General features: G+C 36.9%; 1 protein-coding gene across 5 annotated transcripts in view; it reads left to right on the forward strand.

Moving 5' to 3' along the window:
• The window catches only part of STXBP4 (syntaxin binding protein 4), a 154,681-nt gene that overhangs the window by 49,629 nt on the left and 89,201 nt on the right, over positions 1-15,851 (forward strand). For all 5 annotated transcript variants that reach the window (XM_053673462.1, XM_037129655.2, XM_037129656.2 and 2 more), the window contains exon 11: positions 1,232-1,297. In XM_053673462.1, the coding sequence (XP_053529437.1) occupies positions 1,232-1,297 (66 nt within the window). The remainder of the gene's footprint in view (positions 1-1,231; positions 1,298-15,851) is intronic.

The following is a 15,851-nucleotide window of genomic DNA, read 5'->3' on the forward strand; positions in this document are numbered from 1 at the left end:
TGAGATAATGTTTGTACTTTTAGTTTTCCTACTGGGATTATAAACACAAACAAAACAGACATTGTTAAGTGAAGTTGTTCACAGAGTATATAGGTGATCTCTCATTGCTTACCATTATCCTCTACCTCTCTAATCTTTATGTCCGACTTAAGGTACAAATAAAAATGAAGCCAAGGTAATTCGATGCTAGTGTCTGATATTATTTGGCAAGAATGATTTTTAAGAGTGCTGTCAGCTTGCTTTAACTTAAAGCCTTTCTGCAGAGTTCACATTGCTCCTGTTTTGCAAAGCTGAATGAAAATAGATATGTTTTCCATGTACAGATGCAAAAAAGTAGGACACGAGTGAAGGTGACTTGCCAGAGCACGAAAGCCTGGAAGCCAGCAGTTTCTTGGCTCCTGGTCGGTGGCAGATTCATTAGCTGCCCGTAGCATGTTCATCTCCATATACCTTCACTGTATCATAGACACGAATGAGCTGAAAGACACCAGAAAGCAGATTACTTCTCACAACATGACAGTGTTGCCATGAGTACTTACTACTCAGTTTAATCTTCAAGCAATGCCTCTGTTCAAGTATATAGTAACGGTTCTTAAATTATACTTAATTTTTCTGATTTGATCAAGAACATGTACATTTATTTATAATATATTTAAAAGTAAACATTTTAGGGTCTATGCTTAACTTTAAATTCAAATGTGATAATATTTGATTAGCATGTATATTATTCTACCTTAAGAACTATCATTTCATATTTCAATTACACCAGTCATATCTCCATTTTTATGGATGATCTTCCAAGAATACATTAAATTAGGCAAATGATATTCAGCTCAGTTTCATGTGTCTTCTTCAGTGTAGCAAGAGGGACTTCCAAGTTGTAATAATAATGCTCTTCAGTTTGGAAGCTCTTTGGCAATGATATTTATTACCCAAAATTTAGTTAATTTTTATACATTTTGATCCTTGTTGACTTTTGTTGGACCTGAGATTTTGAGACTTTACAAAACAGCTAATTAAAGTAACAGAAAACCCATTTTCATCACAATTATATTGTAAATAGCTAATTACTTTTAAACGATATATGGAAAACCAGAAAAGGGATGGAACTAAATTTTCAGATTGTAGCAGTTGGGTATTTGGGGCATTTATAAGCTTTGAAACAAAGCCCTAAAAGTGACACTCATTGATATTCGTAACAAGTTATTAATTCAGTGGTTTTTAAATACAGGAAAAATTACTTGAATCAGAAAGACAAAGGAAACAATTGACAGAAGAACTCCACAATGTGAAACAGGTAAGTGCATGCATTGTGTATGTGTTTTGTTGTACATGTGTGCAAAACTGTACAGGGTATAATTATAAAGCAATGATGCTGTACAATATCCTTGAACATGTACATGTGAGTAACAGAGGCCATCGGTCCTGGAGTATTGCTGCTACTGCTCAAAGAAAGATTAAAACTCCTCTTTGAAGTTGCTTTCAAAGCCAGATATCCATTGAGAGCAAAAATCATTCTTACTGCTTCTCTGTTCTTCTTCTTTCTCTTTTATTTTTTCCTGCTGTTATTCACACCTTATATTATTAAAGGTAAAAGCAAAATAAGCAATAGAATAAATGGCCCTGTAAGATAGAGCATTTTTTACTTTTATAGAACATTTGTGAATGACCCACGGACTTGGACAACTGTGTGGGGACTGACTCTGGGAGAGGGGGGGATGGGCTGGGTGGAGGAGGGCAAAAGGGGGAAAATCGGGACAGCTGTAATAGAATAACAATAAAAACAAAAATAATAAAAGCTATTACTTTAAAGGTGTTTTACTAAAATAAAAGGTATTTTACTTTAAAGTAAAAAATTCTTCAAAGAATTTTTGGTAGCTTACAACAGATACAATGATACCATAAAATAGATATACAGGTAACAGGCAAAGAATAGAATAATGAGAAAGTTAGGAGAACATTGTTAGAGATCAGTGGCAGTCACTTGGTTTTGCATCTCCCCAACATAATCCTCCCAGAAAACATAAAACCAATAGCGTAAATAAAATCATACAGGCCCCATACCTTCAGTATGACTGTGACAGAGAAGACCACAGCCTTCAAAGTACATATAAAAAAATTTTTTAAGTCCTGCAGTTTAAAAAAACCTGGGATACAAAGAGCAGAGGAGGTAAGGCTTCAAAACTGAGCAAGAATCAGGAGAAGCACAGCAACTAGATGAAGCACAAATAAACTCACCACCAGAAGAAAATGGAACAATGAATGCCAAAATACTGAACACAGTCATGAGACTTGGTGGTTCCTGGGACTTGAGAGAAGGTGTGTGCACCCAGAGGCGGCAGCCTTGAGGGTCACTGCTTCTGGGGGAGAATCGAATAAATGGAGAAGGGGTGGTATCCCTTGGAGATTAGGACATGAAGAGAAAGAAGGACATTGAATAACCCTCACCAGTACTGGCCTGTGTGAACACATTACACTGGACATCTGGTCAGTTGCATCAGCAGGGGAAGAAATGACTTGAAATACAGAGAGGAATCTTTAAAAAACATTTGTGTGTGTGTGTGTGTCCCTCCAGATTTGATATCTCACTTCTTGGCAATGTTTGGCTCAAATAAACCTTTATAAAAATTGAAGAGAGACAGAGAGTAGAAGAGAAAGGAGGGCATAAGAGGGGAAAATTAAGGATCTGGCGTAAATGCAGAGAAACAATATTGACCAAACCTCCTCCCTCTATCCACTCCATAACCATCCACTAGATCCATAAAAGAAGTTGCACAGAAGAGGGTGCTGTTGAACTGAGAACTCTTTCTGTGAAAGAAAAAGGAATAGGAAAAAAAAAATCTGTCCCCATCACTACAGAACAGCTGTAAAAATCAGACAATATGAATTACATGTGTTCCTCTTCAAAACATTTTAACAATAAAGTTGTCAAAAAAATGTACTACCACACTCCAAACTCAATTAAGTGTCTTCAAGCAAGCATTGGACATTAAAAATTAGAAATTAAAAGACTAAGAAGAGAAATTGACCAAAAACTGGAAGAGACTTGATAAAACTTAGAAAAGAGAGAAGGAAAAGACAAAATCAAATTAGAAAAGAAAACTAAATTACAAATTGCCCAAGAGAGAATGTAGTCAAATGAAAAGGCATTGAAGAAAACCAGAAAAAAATACCAGGAAAAATGAGAATGAAAGAAAAAAAAAAAAAGAGTTTCTCTGAAGAAAATAAAAGCACCTTAACAGTACTAATATTTAGGACTAAGAAAACTTTTCAGAACTAAGAGAAGACCAGAATCTGTTTTGGGTACTGGGGAAATTTGACCTGGACAGATCAACTCTGGGACATACTCAGTAAAACTCTTAGACTTTAAAAATAGAGGAAAATACGCACTGGTCTCCAAGTCGAAAGATCAAATAACTTACAAAGGTCAGCATCAGTCTTCTCAACTTTACAAACATGTAAAGTAAGGCAGTAGTAGAGCAACATTTTTGAGAAACTAAAAGAAAAAAGTGTGAGCCAAATATATTGTATACGACCAAGCCGACACTCAGATGTCAAGGCAATGGAAAAGCAATTTGGAACACTGATCACATCCACATGGTGTTCCTGAGGACTCCAGGAGAAGATGAGTTTCATCGGACCAAAAAATAACTGTGCTACCTTTGGCAAGAACTTTCAAACAGTGAGCGTTTTACAGATGTTATTTTAGCTTAGACTAAAGTGAGGGTAAGTTCATGGGTAAAAGAACAATGTGAAAACATTACATGTCTGGCAGAAATCAAAAGATGTAATTTATTTAAAAAATGAGAGGGTGATGGAGAAAAGGGGGGAGAATAGAATATGATCATTATCTTCTTTAGTAAAAGGTAGTGGTCAGCGGATACCACATGAAACATCGAGTAGATTAGGTAAAAGTAGAGAGGATTTCAGTCACCATGAAAAGCAATGTTTAAGTAATTTAAAAACATAATAATATAAATGTAACTAACCTATAGAATGAAAATACAAACCTCCCAAAATACCAAAAGAATATTAAAAAAAAACAAAAGGAACACACGAAATAAAGAAATCCTGTAAATATAAGGTACTCAATAATTTCAACAACAAAAAAGAACATTATGACCATTGAGACAAAGCACAGTAGTCATCCTAAATAATATGTATGGGATGAACACACTTATTAAATGAAAAAGGTTTTCTTAGGAACATGTACTTTCCCAGAACTGACCTCAGTAGAGATAGAAAGCTCAACAGACCTATATCCATAGACTAAGAAAAGCTAGCACGAAACTACCCCCCAGAAAAGGACCAGGCCAGATGGTTTCAAGGGGAATTTAACCAAACCCATGACAATCAATCTGCAAAGTGTATAAATGGCCACAGAGTACAAAATAATGAAAGAAAATTTCCAAATTCTTGTCTGGAAGCAAATTTAATTTTTGATGCCTAAGCCTGATAAAAATAGCACCAAAAAAATGCAGTTAGACTAGAAAAACAAGGGAAGGGCACATGAATTAGAAAAGAAAAATAAAACTATCAGTTTGTAGATGATATAATAGTAATTCATAACACCCAAGAGAATCAATGATAAAACTAAGCTCATGAAAAATTTACAAGCTAGCAAGATATACACCAATAATTGCCTGGAGCTAATAGCATTCTACACCAGTGGAAATTGCCTCATGCTTATGGTCACTTGATATTTGGAAAAAGTTCATACACAGTTCAGTGGGGAAAGATGCTAGTTACAACGCATGATGATGTAAGTAGAGAATAGTTAATGTGAGAAAAAACTGAATCTCAACCCCTACCTCATATCATGCTCAAAAGCTAACTCTGAATGGATTGTTGATTTAAACATAGGAACTAAAATGATTAAATTATAGAAGAAGCTTTTGTGACCTCGGGTGAAGCAAAGTTATCAAACTATATACCTAAGATGAGTAACTTTCACCGTAAGTAAATTCTTCCTCAACACATCTGTTTTTTAAAAAACAACTATGCCATCAGATTAGCAGAAATTCGAAAGCCTGATGTTGTACTGCTGCTGTTTCAAAAGTACAGGATGAACCTGGCATGTGTAGAAAATAAGGAAGTGTTCAAAATGAAGGGAGCGTGTTACCAGAAACCAGCCTGAAGGGGCTCCCACTGGCCAAACCTGGGAGTACTTGAGACCAAGATAGTTAAATACAGTAATGAATTGCAAACCATTGAAAAAAAAGTCATTCATGAGGTCATATCATTAGTGCAGTACATAGATAATTATTAATCAGAAGAAAGGAGGGCTCTTTGCTTGTCGTAGTTGGTTGAGTGCTGACTGGTGAACTACAGAGGGGCTGCTGGATTTGGGAAATCAGCAGTTTGCATCTGTCTTTTACTAAACAGAATGATTACCAGACTGAATCAGACTAGAATCATCATGCTAAATCTAGGGGAAATTTTGATGAAGAGCAGAATATTTACATATTAACATGGTTTTAAAGTGGCTGCCTAGAAACTGCTTATTAATCGTAAGAGGGAAAATAGTAGTAAATACACAATAGTGAGATCAGACAACTCTATCACAGGTGCTAAAAACTGATATCAGATGGGCACGTGCGGCTCCAAATGTACGGCCTTGAAAAGGACAGAACAGCACCTTGTAGCGTCGTGGCAGAGAATGAATAACCTGAATCTGGCCGCAAGGAAACATTAGGCACACCTGAAATGAAGGACAGTTTTATTTTTTTTTTAAGGTGTGGGGTGTGTGTGTGTGTGTGTGTGTGTGTGATTGTATTCTTCAGAAATGTCAGTGCTCTGAAAACAGAGAAGAAAGGGGATAAAAAGTTCCAGATTAAAAGGCTAAACAGCTGTGAAAACTAAATACAGTCTTGACCCTAGACTAGATCGTGCACTGGAATGAGGAAAATACCATAGAGGATAAAATTGCATCCATAGACAAAACTGGAATACAGTGATAGATTAGAGTTTTGAATCAATGTTAAATGTCCTAACTTTGGTAATTGGAGTGTGGTATGTAAGACAGTGTCCTACTTAGGAAATACTAAGTACGCAGTATGCGGAGAAAGTACTGTGACTGAAGGGTTGAAGATTAAAGAGCCATAATGTATGTAACTTACCCTCAAATGGTTAAGAAAAAAGTTAGGTGAGTTTACTTATGTGTATTATATACACACCATATATATATGAGAGAGATTGAGAATATGTAAAATCTCAGCAACAACAGCCTCTGCATGTCGGTGGCTTACAGGAATTCTTTCTCACTTATGAACACATTGGCAAAGGGTGAATCTGGTGAATTAGGTAAATCCAATCGATGGGTATGAAGATGTTCTTTGTACTGTTTCTGTTTTTGCAACTCTTGTGCACTTCTGAAATTATTTCCAAATAAAAAGTTTTTAGATAGCCCTGTATTTTGTTGGCCAGTTTTCAGACCCCCGTCTTATTAAGTATTTTTGTACTTAGGTTGGTATGCATTTTTATTTCTTTAATTCTATATTTTTAATACCTTCCTTAGTTTCAATGGCCAGGCCTTTTTACATTGTAGTGTTTCTTTGCCTCCTGAAAGTGGACATTTATAAATCTTCTTTCTTAATTTTTATGTGTAGAATAAATTAGAAGGTAGAGTTTTCTCTTAGATTTAATTACAATTTTGTCTCCTAAGTGCTTGAAACTTAAAAGCTTTAAAATATACTTGACATAAGCATACTTGATAAAACAATAATTACATTGTGACCTGATTAAGACATGAATCTAAAGAAAAATAGCATTTTTCTTCTTTCTCCAGCAATACCTACTTTTTCCACATGGGGCCCTTCAGTATTTATTTCTCTGAGTGGATTAGTTTCTGTTCTTAAGGAAGGTAGTTCTGCATTAGTTAATCAAAATTTGTTATCAGAATTTAATAAGATTCCATAGAAAAAAATGGGACATAGATTAAAAAAATAAACAAGAAAAAGAATCTCATACGATGAAAAGGGAATTGGCATAAGGAAGAGTATAGTACTGGGTTGGCCAGAAAGTTCGTTTGGTTTTTCCTGTGTGATGGCTCTAGTAGCTCTTAGTTGTCTTTAACTTCATTCGAAACAATTTTGTTAGATTGTGTTGTGACAGCTGTCATATAGCATGCCTTTACAAATAACTTATTGAAATTGGAGGATTTTTATATAGCCATTTTAATATTGAAGATGGAAGAAAACACACATTTTTGGCATACTATGCTTTATTATTTCAAGAAAGGTAAGAACACAATGAAACACAAGAAAAGATTTATGCGGTATATGGAGAAAGTACTGCGGCTAATTGAATGTGTCAAAAGTGTCTTGAGAAGTTTCACACTGGAGATTTCGTGCTGGACGATTCTCCACGGTCAGGTAGACCAGTTAAAGTTGTTAGTGATCACATCCAGACATTGATTGAGAATAGTTCATGTGATACCCTGTGGGAGATAGCTGATGACATACTCAAAATATCCAAATCAATAAGGTTATTGGTGAAAATGAAAAAATATGTCTTTTATTTTATGGAAAGATCTAAACAGACTTTTTGGCCAACCCAATAAATAATGAGCTTTGGATGAGACCGTGTACATTTATACTTTGACCCTGCCTCTTACTTGCTTTTGACTTTGGTCAGTCAAAGTCACCTTTCTAAGCCTCACTCTCCTCATCTGTAAAATTGGTTTGATAACAGAGTCACTCACAAGAGTGTAAGAAGCATTAAGTAAGGTTATATGCATATTATAAATGTATATAGCATAGTAAGCACTCAACAAATATTAACTATTATGGTCATTATTATGAATAACAGGAGAAGAAATACTAGGTGCTGACAAGGAGATGGAAATGATTTGTTTTAATTATTTCATTTAGAGGAAGAAAACTTAATTCTGGCTGAGGGATAAGGAAACTTTCTATAGAGAAGGTAACACATGAACTGGACCAGATGTGGAGAGGGAAGATCATTCCAGGCAGAGGAGACAGCAAGAAAATTCTGGTGTGAAAGGAAAAGTCTTGTCTTCGGAGTCAAAATAGGCTCTCTTTGTTGCTAACTCTACTATTATTTATTAATGTGTCTGTGTCTTCATTTCTAAAATGGGATGATAATAACAGTCTTGTCATTTGTTCATAGAATTTGAGTCAGGAATATAGTAGGCTCCTAAAAATAATAGTTTTTATTTGTGTTCTTTTACCATCATTATTTAAAGGTCCTGGGACACCAGGGGATCATGGAAGTGTCAGAAATAACATTTGGCAGGGGATGCAGGTTTGCTGGGGGCAAACCCTGTAGGCACTTGAATACCAATCTAACATTTTAGACAATGGACTGCCATTAAAGATATTTCAAAGGGGGAAAATGGTTCACTTGTGCCATGTATGATCTGACCTGTCTGTTTCTGTCACTTTCCACATCTAACTTGGTCCTGCTTTTAAAACTGTGCAGAGTCTTTCTACTTTTCACCCTCCCCTTCATCATCACCTGCCTGTATTGCAATTACAGCTTCCTTCCAGATCACCCTGCTTTTACCCTTGCCCCACCCCCATGAGGTCTAATCAGAACAGGGCAGCTGGGAACATCCTTTTAAAACTTAAGTAGAACTCTCCAGGACTTTCCATCTCACTCAGAGTGAAAGCCTAAGAGTGGAAGGAAGCCTAAGAGAAAGAGTCAAAGCCTTCAAGAGCCTCCTTGATCTGCTTTCCCATCCACATCCGCCTCCAATGGCAGTCACGTGCCTATACAGTGTGACATTGATGGTGAAGAAGTCACACTGCCATGTTTTGTCTTTGATTTCTATTCTAAGAAAATCTTGAATTGAAATTCAAAATGCTGAAAATCTTTATGAAGCTCTTTCACAACTCAGTCAAATTTTGAATCATTTGATCATTGATATTGGTGAGAAAAGTTCTTGAGCATTTATTTTGTACCGTCATTAAAGATCTTTAACCTTCTATAAAATATTTCTCCTGATTTTTTATCATAGCTAAAATTACCATATAGTCTAAATAAAAATGGCTTACTCTTTTATGCAAAAAATCCCAAGCCATTTTATAGCTGGCCAAAGTTACCGGTGTTGAACATTTACTTATGATTTCAGGTGACTAATTTCATTGCTTCTTATTTGACTGTTAAGAGAAAACTTAACAAATTTACCAGGCCTTTCAGAAACCTCTTTATATTGCTCACTTTTTATATGTTTAAAAAATATTTTACCTGGCTGGTGTAGCTCAGTGGATTGAGCACAGGCCTGCGAACCAGAGGATCGCAGTTCAATTCCCAGTCAGGGCATATGTCTGGGTTGCAGGCCGATTCCCTGCAGGCCAGTTCCCAGCAGGGGAAGCATGAAAGGCAACCACACATTGATGTTTCTCTCCCTCTCTCCTTCCCCTCTAAAAGATAAATAAATAAATCTTTAAAAAAAAATATTTTATACAACAAACAGCATTGTAAATTGCCATTGCACTCATCTTGAAATTTGCAACATACCTTCTTTTCGTCTCCTTTTATCATTCTGGTTATATTACCAGCTAATTCATTTCTACTTTATTATATAATATTATACAATACCATACAATATTCCTTAACTTTATATTAAAAAATTTTCCCATACCTACTCTTTTAAATACAAAAAATTTAATTCTAATAGAAATGAGTATATCAATGTAATTACCAATCATGACTTACATATGTATTACTGTAACCCATGCTGCATGCATAAAATATCCAGATAAGCACACGATTAAACTGATATATAAAAATTGTGAAATTAATTCACTCATTTAACAGTAACCCAATCAGTGATGTGTTTGTGTATATTCCAATGACTTGCATTCCTGGCACAAATACTGCAGTGCCACAGTGATCTTAAGTGGTACAGTAATTAAAATGAAAGGTAATTATACCAAAACAATAAAGTTCTGTGTAATGGGAAAATAGTGTACACTTCTTAAGTTTTTTTTAAATTTAAGTACAAACTAATTCAAGTTAAAACTTGACTTTTTTATTCGGCTAATTATATTTCAAGTGCTCAGTAGCTGTGTATAGCTAGTGGCTAGCACATTGGATAATGCGGATTTAGAAGTCTGCCTTCTTGCTAATCAAGTTCTGGTTCAGGACCGGCAGTCAGCAATACCTGGAATGTGTAGTTAGAAATGCCTTTTTGTCTTACCCAAGGCCCACTGAATCAGAATCTGCACTGAACAAGAGCTTGGGTGATTTACATGCACCTTCAAATTTGAGTAGCACCTGTGCAGGTAATAGGCAATGGCAGACTTGACTGGGTAGTGGGTGTGCAATTATATCAGATATATTACAGGGGTCTGTGTGAAAGATACTATGAGGGCAAAGTCACCCAGACTTAACAGCGATAGAATATATAGCAACAGTCAGAGGGGGCAGTCAAGGCTTTGTAATTTGGTGACTGAGAGGCTGTAGTGATGCCATTAACAAATAGGAGAAATGAGACTGAGAGTAAAGAAGGTTTTTTTTTCTTTAATTTATTTTTTTATTGATTATGCCATTACAGTTGTTCTATTCCCCCCTTCATTCCCCTCCACCCTACCCCCTGTCCCCACCATTACCCCCCCTTTAGTTTATGACCATGTGTCTCAAGTTCTTTAGATTCTATATTTCCCATACTATTCTTGCCCCCCCATCTATTTTCAATCTACTGTCTATGCTACTTGTTTTCTGTACCTTCTCCCCCCTTCTCCTCCTCCCACTTTCCTGTTGCTAACCCTCCTTGAGATCTTCATTTCTATGTTTCCACTCCTGCTCTAGCTGTCCTTTTAGTTTGCTTTTGTTTTAGGTGTGGTTGTTAATAACTGTGAGTTTGCTATCCTTTCAGTGTTCATGTTTTTTTAACTTCTTTTTCTTAGGTAAGTCCCTTTAACATTTCATATAATAAGGGCTTGGTGATGATGAACTCCTTGAATTTGATCTTATCTGAGAAGCACTTTATCTGCCCTTCCATTCTAAATGAAAGTTTTGCTGGATAGAGCAATCTTGGTTGTAGGTCTTTAGATTTCATGACTTGGAATACCTCTTTCCAGCCTCTTCTTGCCTGTAAGGTCTCTTTTGAGAAATCAGCTGACAGTCTGATGGGAACTCCTTTGTAGGTGACTGTCCCCTTATCTCTTGCTGCTTCTAGGATTCTCTCCTTCATTTTAATCTTGGCTAATGTAATGATGATGTATGTGCCTTGGCGTGTTCCTTCTTGGGTCCAACTTCTTTGGTACTCTCTGAGCTTCCTAGATTTCCTGGAAGTCTATTTCCTTTGCCAGATTGCGGAAATTCTCCTTTATTATTTGTTCAAATAAGTTTTCCACTGGTGGCTGTTCCTTTCCCCCTTCTGGTACCCCTATAATTTGGATGTTGGAGCGTTTAAAGATGTCCTGGAGGTTCCTAAGACTCTCCTCATTTTTTTGAATTCTTGCTTCTTCACTCTTTTCTGTTTGGCCATTATTTGCTTTCTTCTGGTCCACTCCATCGATTTGAGTCCCAGTTTCCTTTTCATCGCTATTGGTTTCCTGTGCAATTCCATTCATTTCAATTAGTTTTGCCTTCATATGTTCCTCTAATTTGTGGCTATAATCAACCAGTTCTGTGAGGACCCTGATCACCAGTGTTTTACACTGTGCGTCTGAGAGTTTTGCTATTTCTTCATCTCTTAGATTTATAGGCTCTGGGGCTTTGAGATCTTCTTGAGCCATTTTTGATCTGTTTACGCCTGTTAAGTATGAGGAGTGGAGCCTTGGACTCCCAGGTCACTGGGTGGTGATGCTGTATGTGGAGGCGTGGTCAGAGCGGGGAAATGGTGGCCCCCTCTGTTGTTTTGCGCTGCTGGGTGAGGAGCAGAGCCTCAGGTGGTTCACCAGGGCCGGGCCATTCAGAGTCGCTGGGTTATGACGCGCTATGTGGAGGTGGGGTCAGAGCGGGGAAATGGCGGCGCCCTCTGCTGCCACATGGACCTGCTGGGTCCCGGTCCAATCGCCCACTCCCTCGCTTGTCTATTCGCGCACGAATGCGCGACCACAATCAACCCGCAACCCTGCTCCCTCGCTGTTTCCCCGAGGTTGGTCGTTCACTCTCTCACTAGGTCTAACCCTGGGCCTGGATTCCACATGCCTGAGTCCGTCTGACCGAGTTTTCCTGTGCTACCCTGCTCCGCCAGCTGCTGGTTTCACCCCTTACCGGTCAGGCTGAAGAATTTGTTGTTAACAGACTTCCGAAAAGTTCAATTTTCTGTGTTCTGGCTGTGTTTTCTGTTGCTAATATTCAGTTGTCTCTAAACTTGGTTGTGTGAGAAAGCACGGCGTCTCCACCTATGCCTCCATCTTGGCGGAAGTCCTAAGAAGTTTTAATTAATGTTATTTAGTGTATATTTTCCAGTTTTAGCAAAAATACTAAAAAGTATATATATTTGTGTTTACAAACCAACATGCATGCATACTAATACAGCTATTCATTTCAGAAACAAACATTGCTGTAAAAGATATGCTACCAAGATCAACTTAATACTGTCAATTTTTAAGTATATTTAATCACCTTCTCTTATGAATAGACAATGCCATTATTTCAGTGCTATGGGTATCGTTAATAAAAGAGCTCCTGTACTTTAGTGAGAATAACTACCTGTCCATTTTTTTAAGGATTAGTATCTTTTTCACAATTAGCGAAAGAGTCTTTAAAAATTACAGGTGGAGAGCACGTATACCTTTTCTCTTAAAAACTTTTAAAACCAGAAACTTGAGTTGTACAAAATTTGGCAAAATTTCTTCCCCTTTGTTTGATGATATCTTTTTGAGGATCTTTACATGAAATTACTATAATACTAATAATCTCTCTCTCTCTCTCTCTCTCTCTCTCTCTCTCTCTCTCTCTCTATATATATATATATATATATATATATATATATATATATATATATATATATATCTTTAGTACATAGGTAACCTAGTTATTAAAATACTACTAGATTGATTTTCAATTTATTTTATAACAATGGTTTCCAGTTACTTCTAAAGGGAGAAGAGAATACAATTTGATATCCTTTGCTTACTCACTTGTAAACTTCTAATTGAATTATTTTGAGATAGTGGCCTGATCATAAGGACAGAATAATCTCTTCTTTTTGAAGGTATATTACCTATTTTAAACTATGGAAATTAATTTATCTTTTTTTTTAATGTATTGACTCAAAAGAAAGCAGTGAAGAACAAAAAAGGGAGAAAGGGGCAAATGGGAAAAGAAAAGGAGAGGGAAGGAAGAAAGAAATCTAAAATGAAAGAACATAGTCCTAGGGGGCATCCATTTTCATCAGATGTATGAGGAAACTTACTTTATTAAACCGAGCATGACTACCAGAATACTTTACTATTTTGTCAAGAATTGGCAGTTCTGTTCCCTAAAATCTAAGTATTTTTGGTGAGTTCTTATGCCTTACAGAATAAACCAACTTTACCATTTCAAATCATGAGCGCAATTTCCCATAAAATCACACTTCTTGTTATTTTTTCTTCAAGTTTTAACAACTTTTAACAGGCATGGGCCGTCTTCTAGCAACTTCCTTTGATCAACAACTTTCCAAATCCTGCTCTCACACTTAAGTTGTTTTTAAAGTTCCTTTCAGCATAGTGTTATGACCTAAGGCAGCAGCGAATTGGTGAAAAGTCCCAAACCAAAATAGTTAGCTTGTCTGAACCAGTCTTTGCCCTAAAGAAACACAGGAAATTGTTCATTTGGCAACTTCTCCTGATTCAAATGAGCCCGGTTGTAGCTGGCCTCACTTGCGCAAAAGTTGGGTTGAATGCTTGAGTCCTCCGTCAGAAAAGTAAGGTCAGATCAGCACAGGATTCTCTCTGGATGGTTGCGGTTGATCATGAAGGTTGAGCATGAACTTAGTTGCAGCTGGTGCAACAGGCCTGTGGGCTCTTGTGGTTTATGGAGTAAGCAGCCAAGGAAACTTTAAGGACAGAATAAATATACTGTCTGTAAAAGGACCAGTAAAATGTGATTGCTGAAGATGTATTCATGTTTTTACACATTCAGAGATTGTGTTTCTTTGTACACTTACTAAAGAAACAGTAAAATCTCTGATTTCCAGAATTGATGAGTTCCCACACTCCTTTTATTCTTCTTTAGTGATCTGAACTTTTTATAGTATATTAGTATAGTAAATATTCTAAGATGCCAGTCTCCTCTTGTAAAAGGTTGCTATGGTAAAATGTCCTTGTGATGCCATTCCAGATGGTGACCTCAGTATATCAGTTCTTGTGTTCTATGAAAAACCCTTTTTAAAAGTGGCCCGCATGATGCTTTTTTATGGCCTCCTTCCATCCCCTTTCCCTAACACCTGGCAACCACTAATCTTTTCTCTACCTCTGTAATTTTGTTTTTTAAGAATGTCTTATAAATGTTATCAGACAATATGTCACTCTGGGTGTTGGCTTGCTTCACTCCACACAGTCCCCTTGGGATCCATCCAGGTTGTTACATGCATCTATAGGTTGATTCTTTTCAGTGCCAAGTGCATCTATAAAAGTGGTGGAATCTGATTAAGGTCTGTGGATTGTATCAGTGAAGTTTCCTGGTTGTGATATTCTGCTACAGTAATGCAAGATATAACTATCGCAGGAGACTGAGTAGAGTATAGGGAACCTCTGTATTATTTCTTACAACTGTGTTTAATCTGCAATAATCTTACAATGATTTTTAAAAGGAAAAGAATCTCTTTGAGAAGAGAAATTACAAAGCTTTTATAATGCTAGACAGCAACTCGAGTGGAGAAACTTATTAAACAAACCTGGTTGGATTTATTTTTCAACATTAATTCCCTTTATGTAGAACAAAAAAAAATGATCACTGTATTCTCCACCATTAGACTTTGCCCAAGAAACTGCCTGAGTTGAAGATGGCATGCTTGGGACGGAACTCGAGGACAGCCAGCTGGCATTCCTGTTTGCGCAGACACCAGCCATAGCTAGTGATTCAGTGGAGGTGAATGCAGCATTCTAAGCAAGCATTGGCACACACAGATGTCTTTTTCAGAATCCCCATTTCCAAATAGTGTTTCTCTTACCATTTTGAGAATTCTGAGGGAAATTTTATTATTCCATTCATACCATAGAACCCATTTTAATTGTGTCAGATTAATTAGAATTGCAGAATTTTCAGTACTGGAAGAATTTGGAAAGGAGGTGATCTTACTCTTTACAGAAACCTTGCAGTTCATTCAATGACACTATTTTCCGTAGTTGGTTGGCTTGGTTGGAAATGATATTAATGTTCTGTGTTCCCTACAATAAGCCACTTATTTTCTGGCTGTTCAGGGACAACATGCAACTAGCTTGCTTTCTTTCTTTTTTTCTTTCTTTCTTTCTTTCCTTTTTATTGCATTTATTGGGGTGACATTGGTTAACAAAATTTTCAGGTGCACAATTCCATGAGACATCATCTGTACACTCTATTTCCCAGCTGTAAAAAAACAAAGAAATCTCACCGTTTGCAACCGCCTAGATGGACCTGGAGAGCATTATGTTAAGTGAAATAAGCCAGTCAGAGAAAAACAAGAACCATATGATTTCACTTACATGTGGAATCTAATGATTAAAATGAACTAACAAGCAAAAGAGAGACAGACTCATAGATAGCAGGCTGACAGCTGTCTAGGCGGTGGGGGCTTTGGGGGATGGGTGGAGTGGGGTGGAGGGATTGAGCAAAAAAGAGGAAAAAACTCATAAACAGGGACAGTAATGTGGTCACTGTCAGCGGGAAGAGGGTGGAGGGTGGTGAAGGAGGGTATGTGGGGGATAAATGCTGATGGAAGGAGATATTCAACAGTCTTTAATAAATTG

Source organism: Artibeus jamaicensis, unplaced genomic scaffold, assembly GCF_021234435.1.
Source record: "Artibeus jamaicensis isolate MK-2021 breed Jamaican fruit bat unplaced genomic scaffold, CSHL_Jam_final contig_1998, whole genome shotgun sequence".
Classification (NCBI taxonomy): Eukaryota; Metazoa; Chordata; class Mammalia; order Chiroptera; family Phyllostomidae; genus Artibeus; species Artibeus jamaicensis.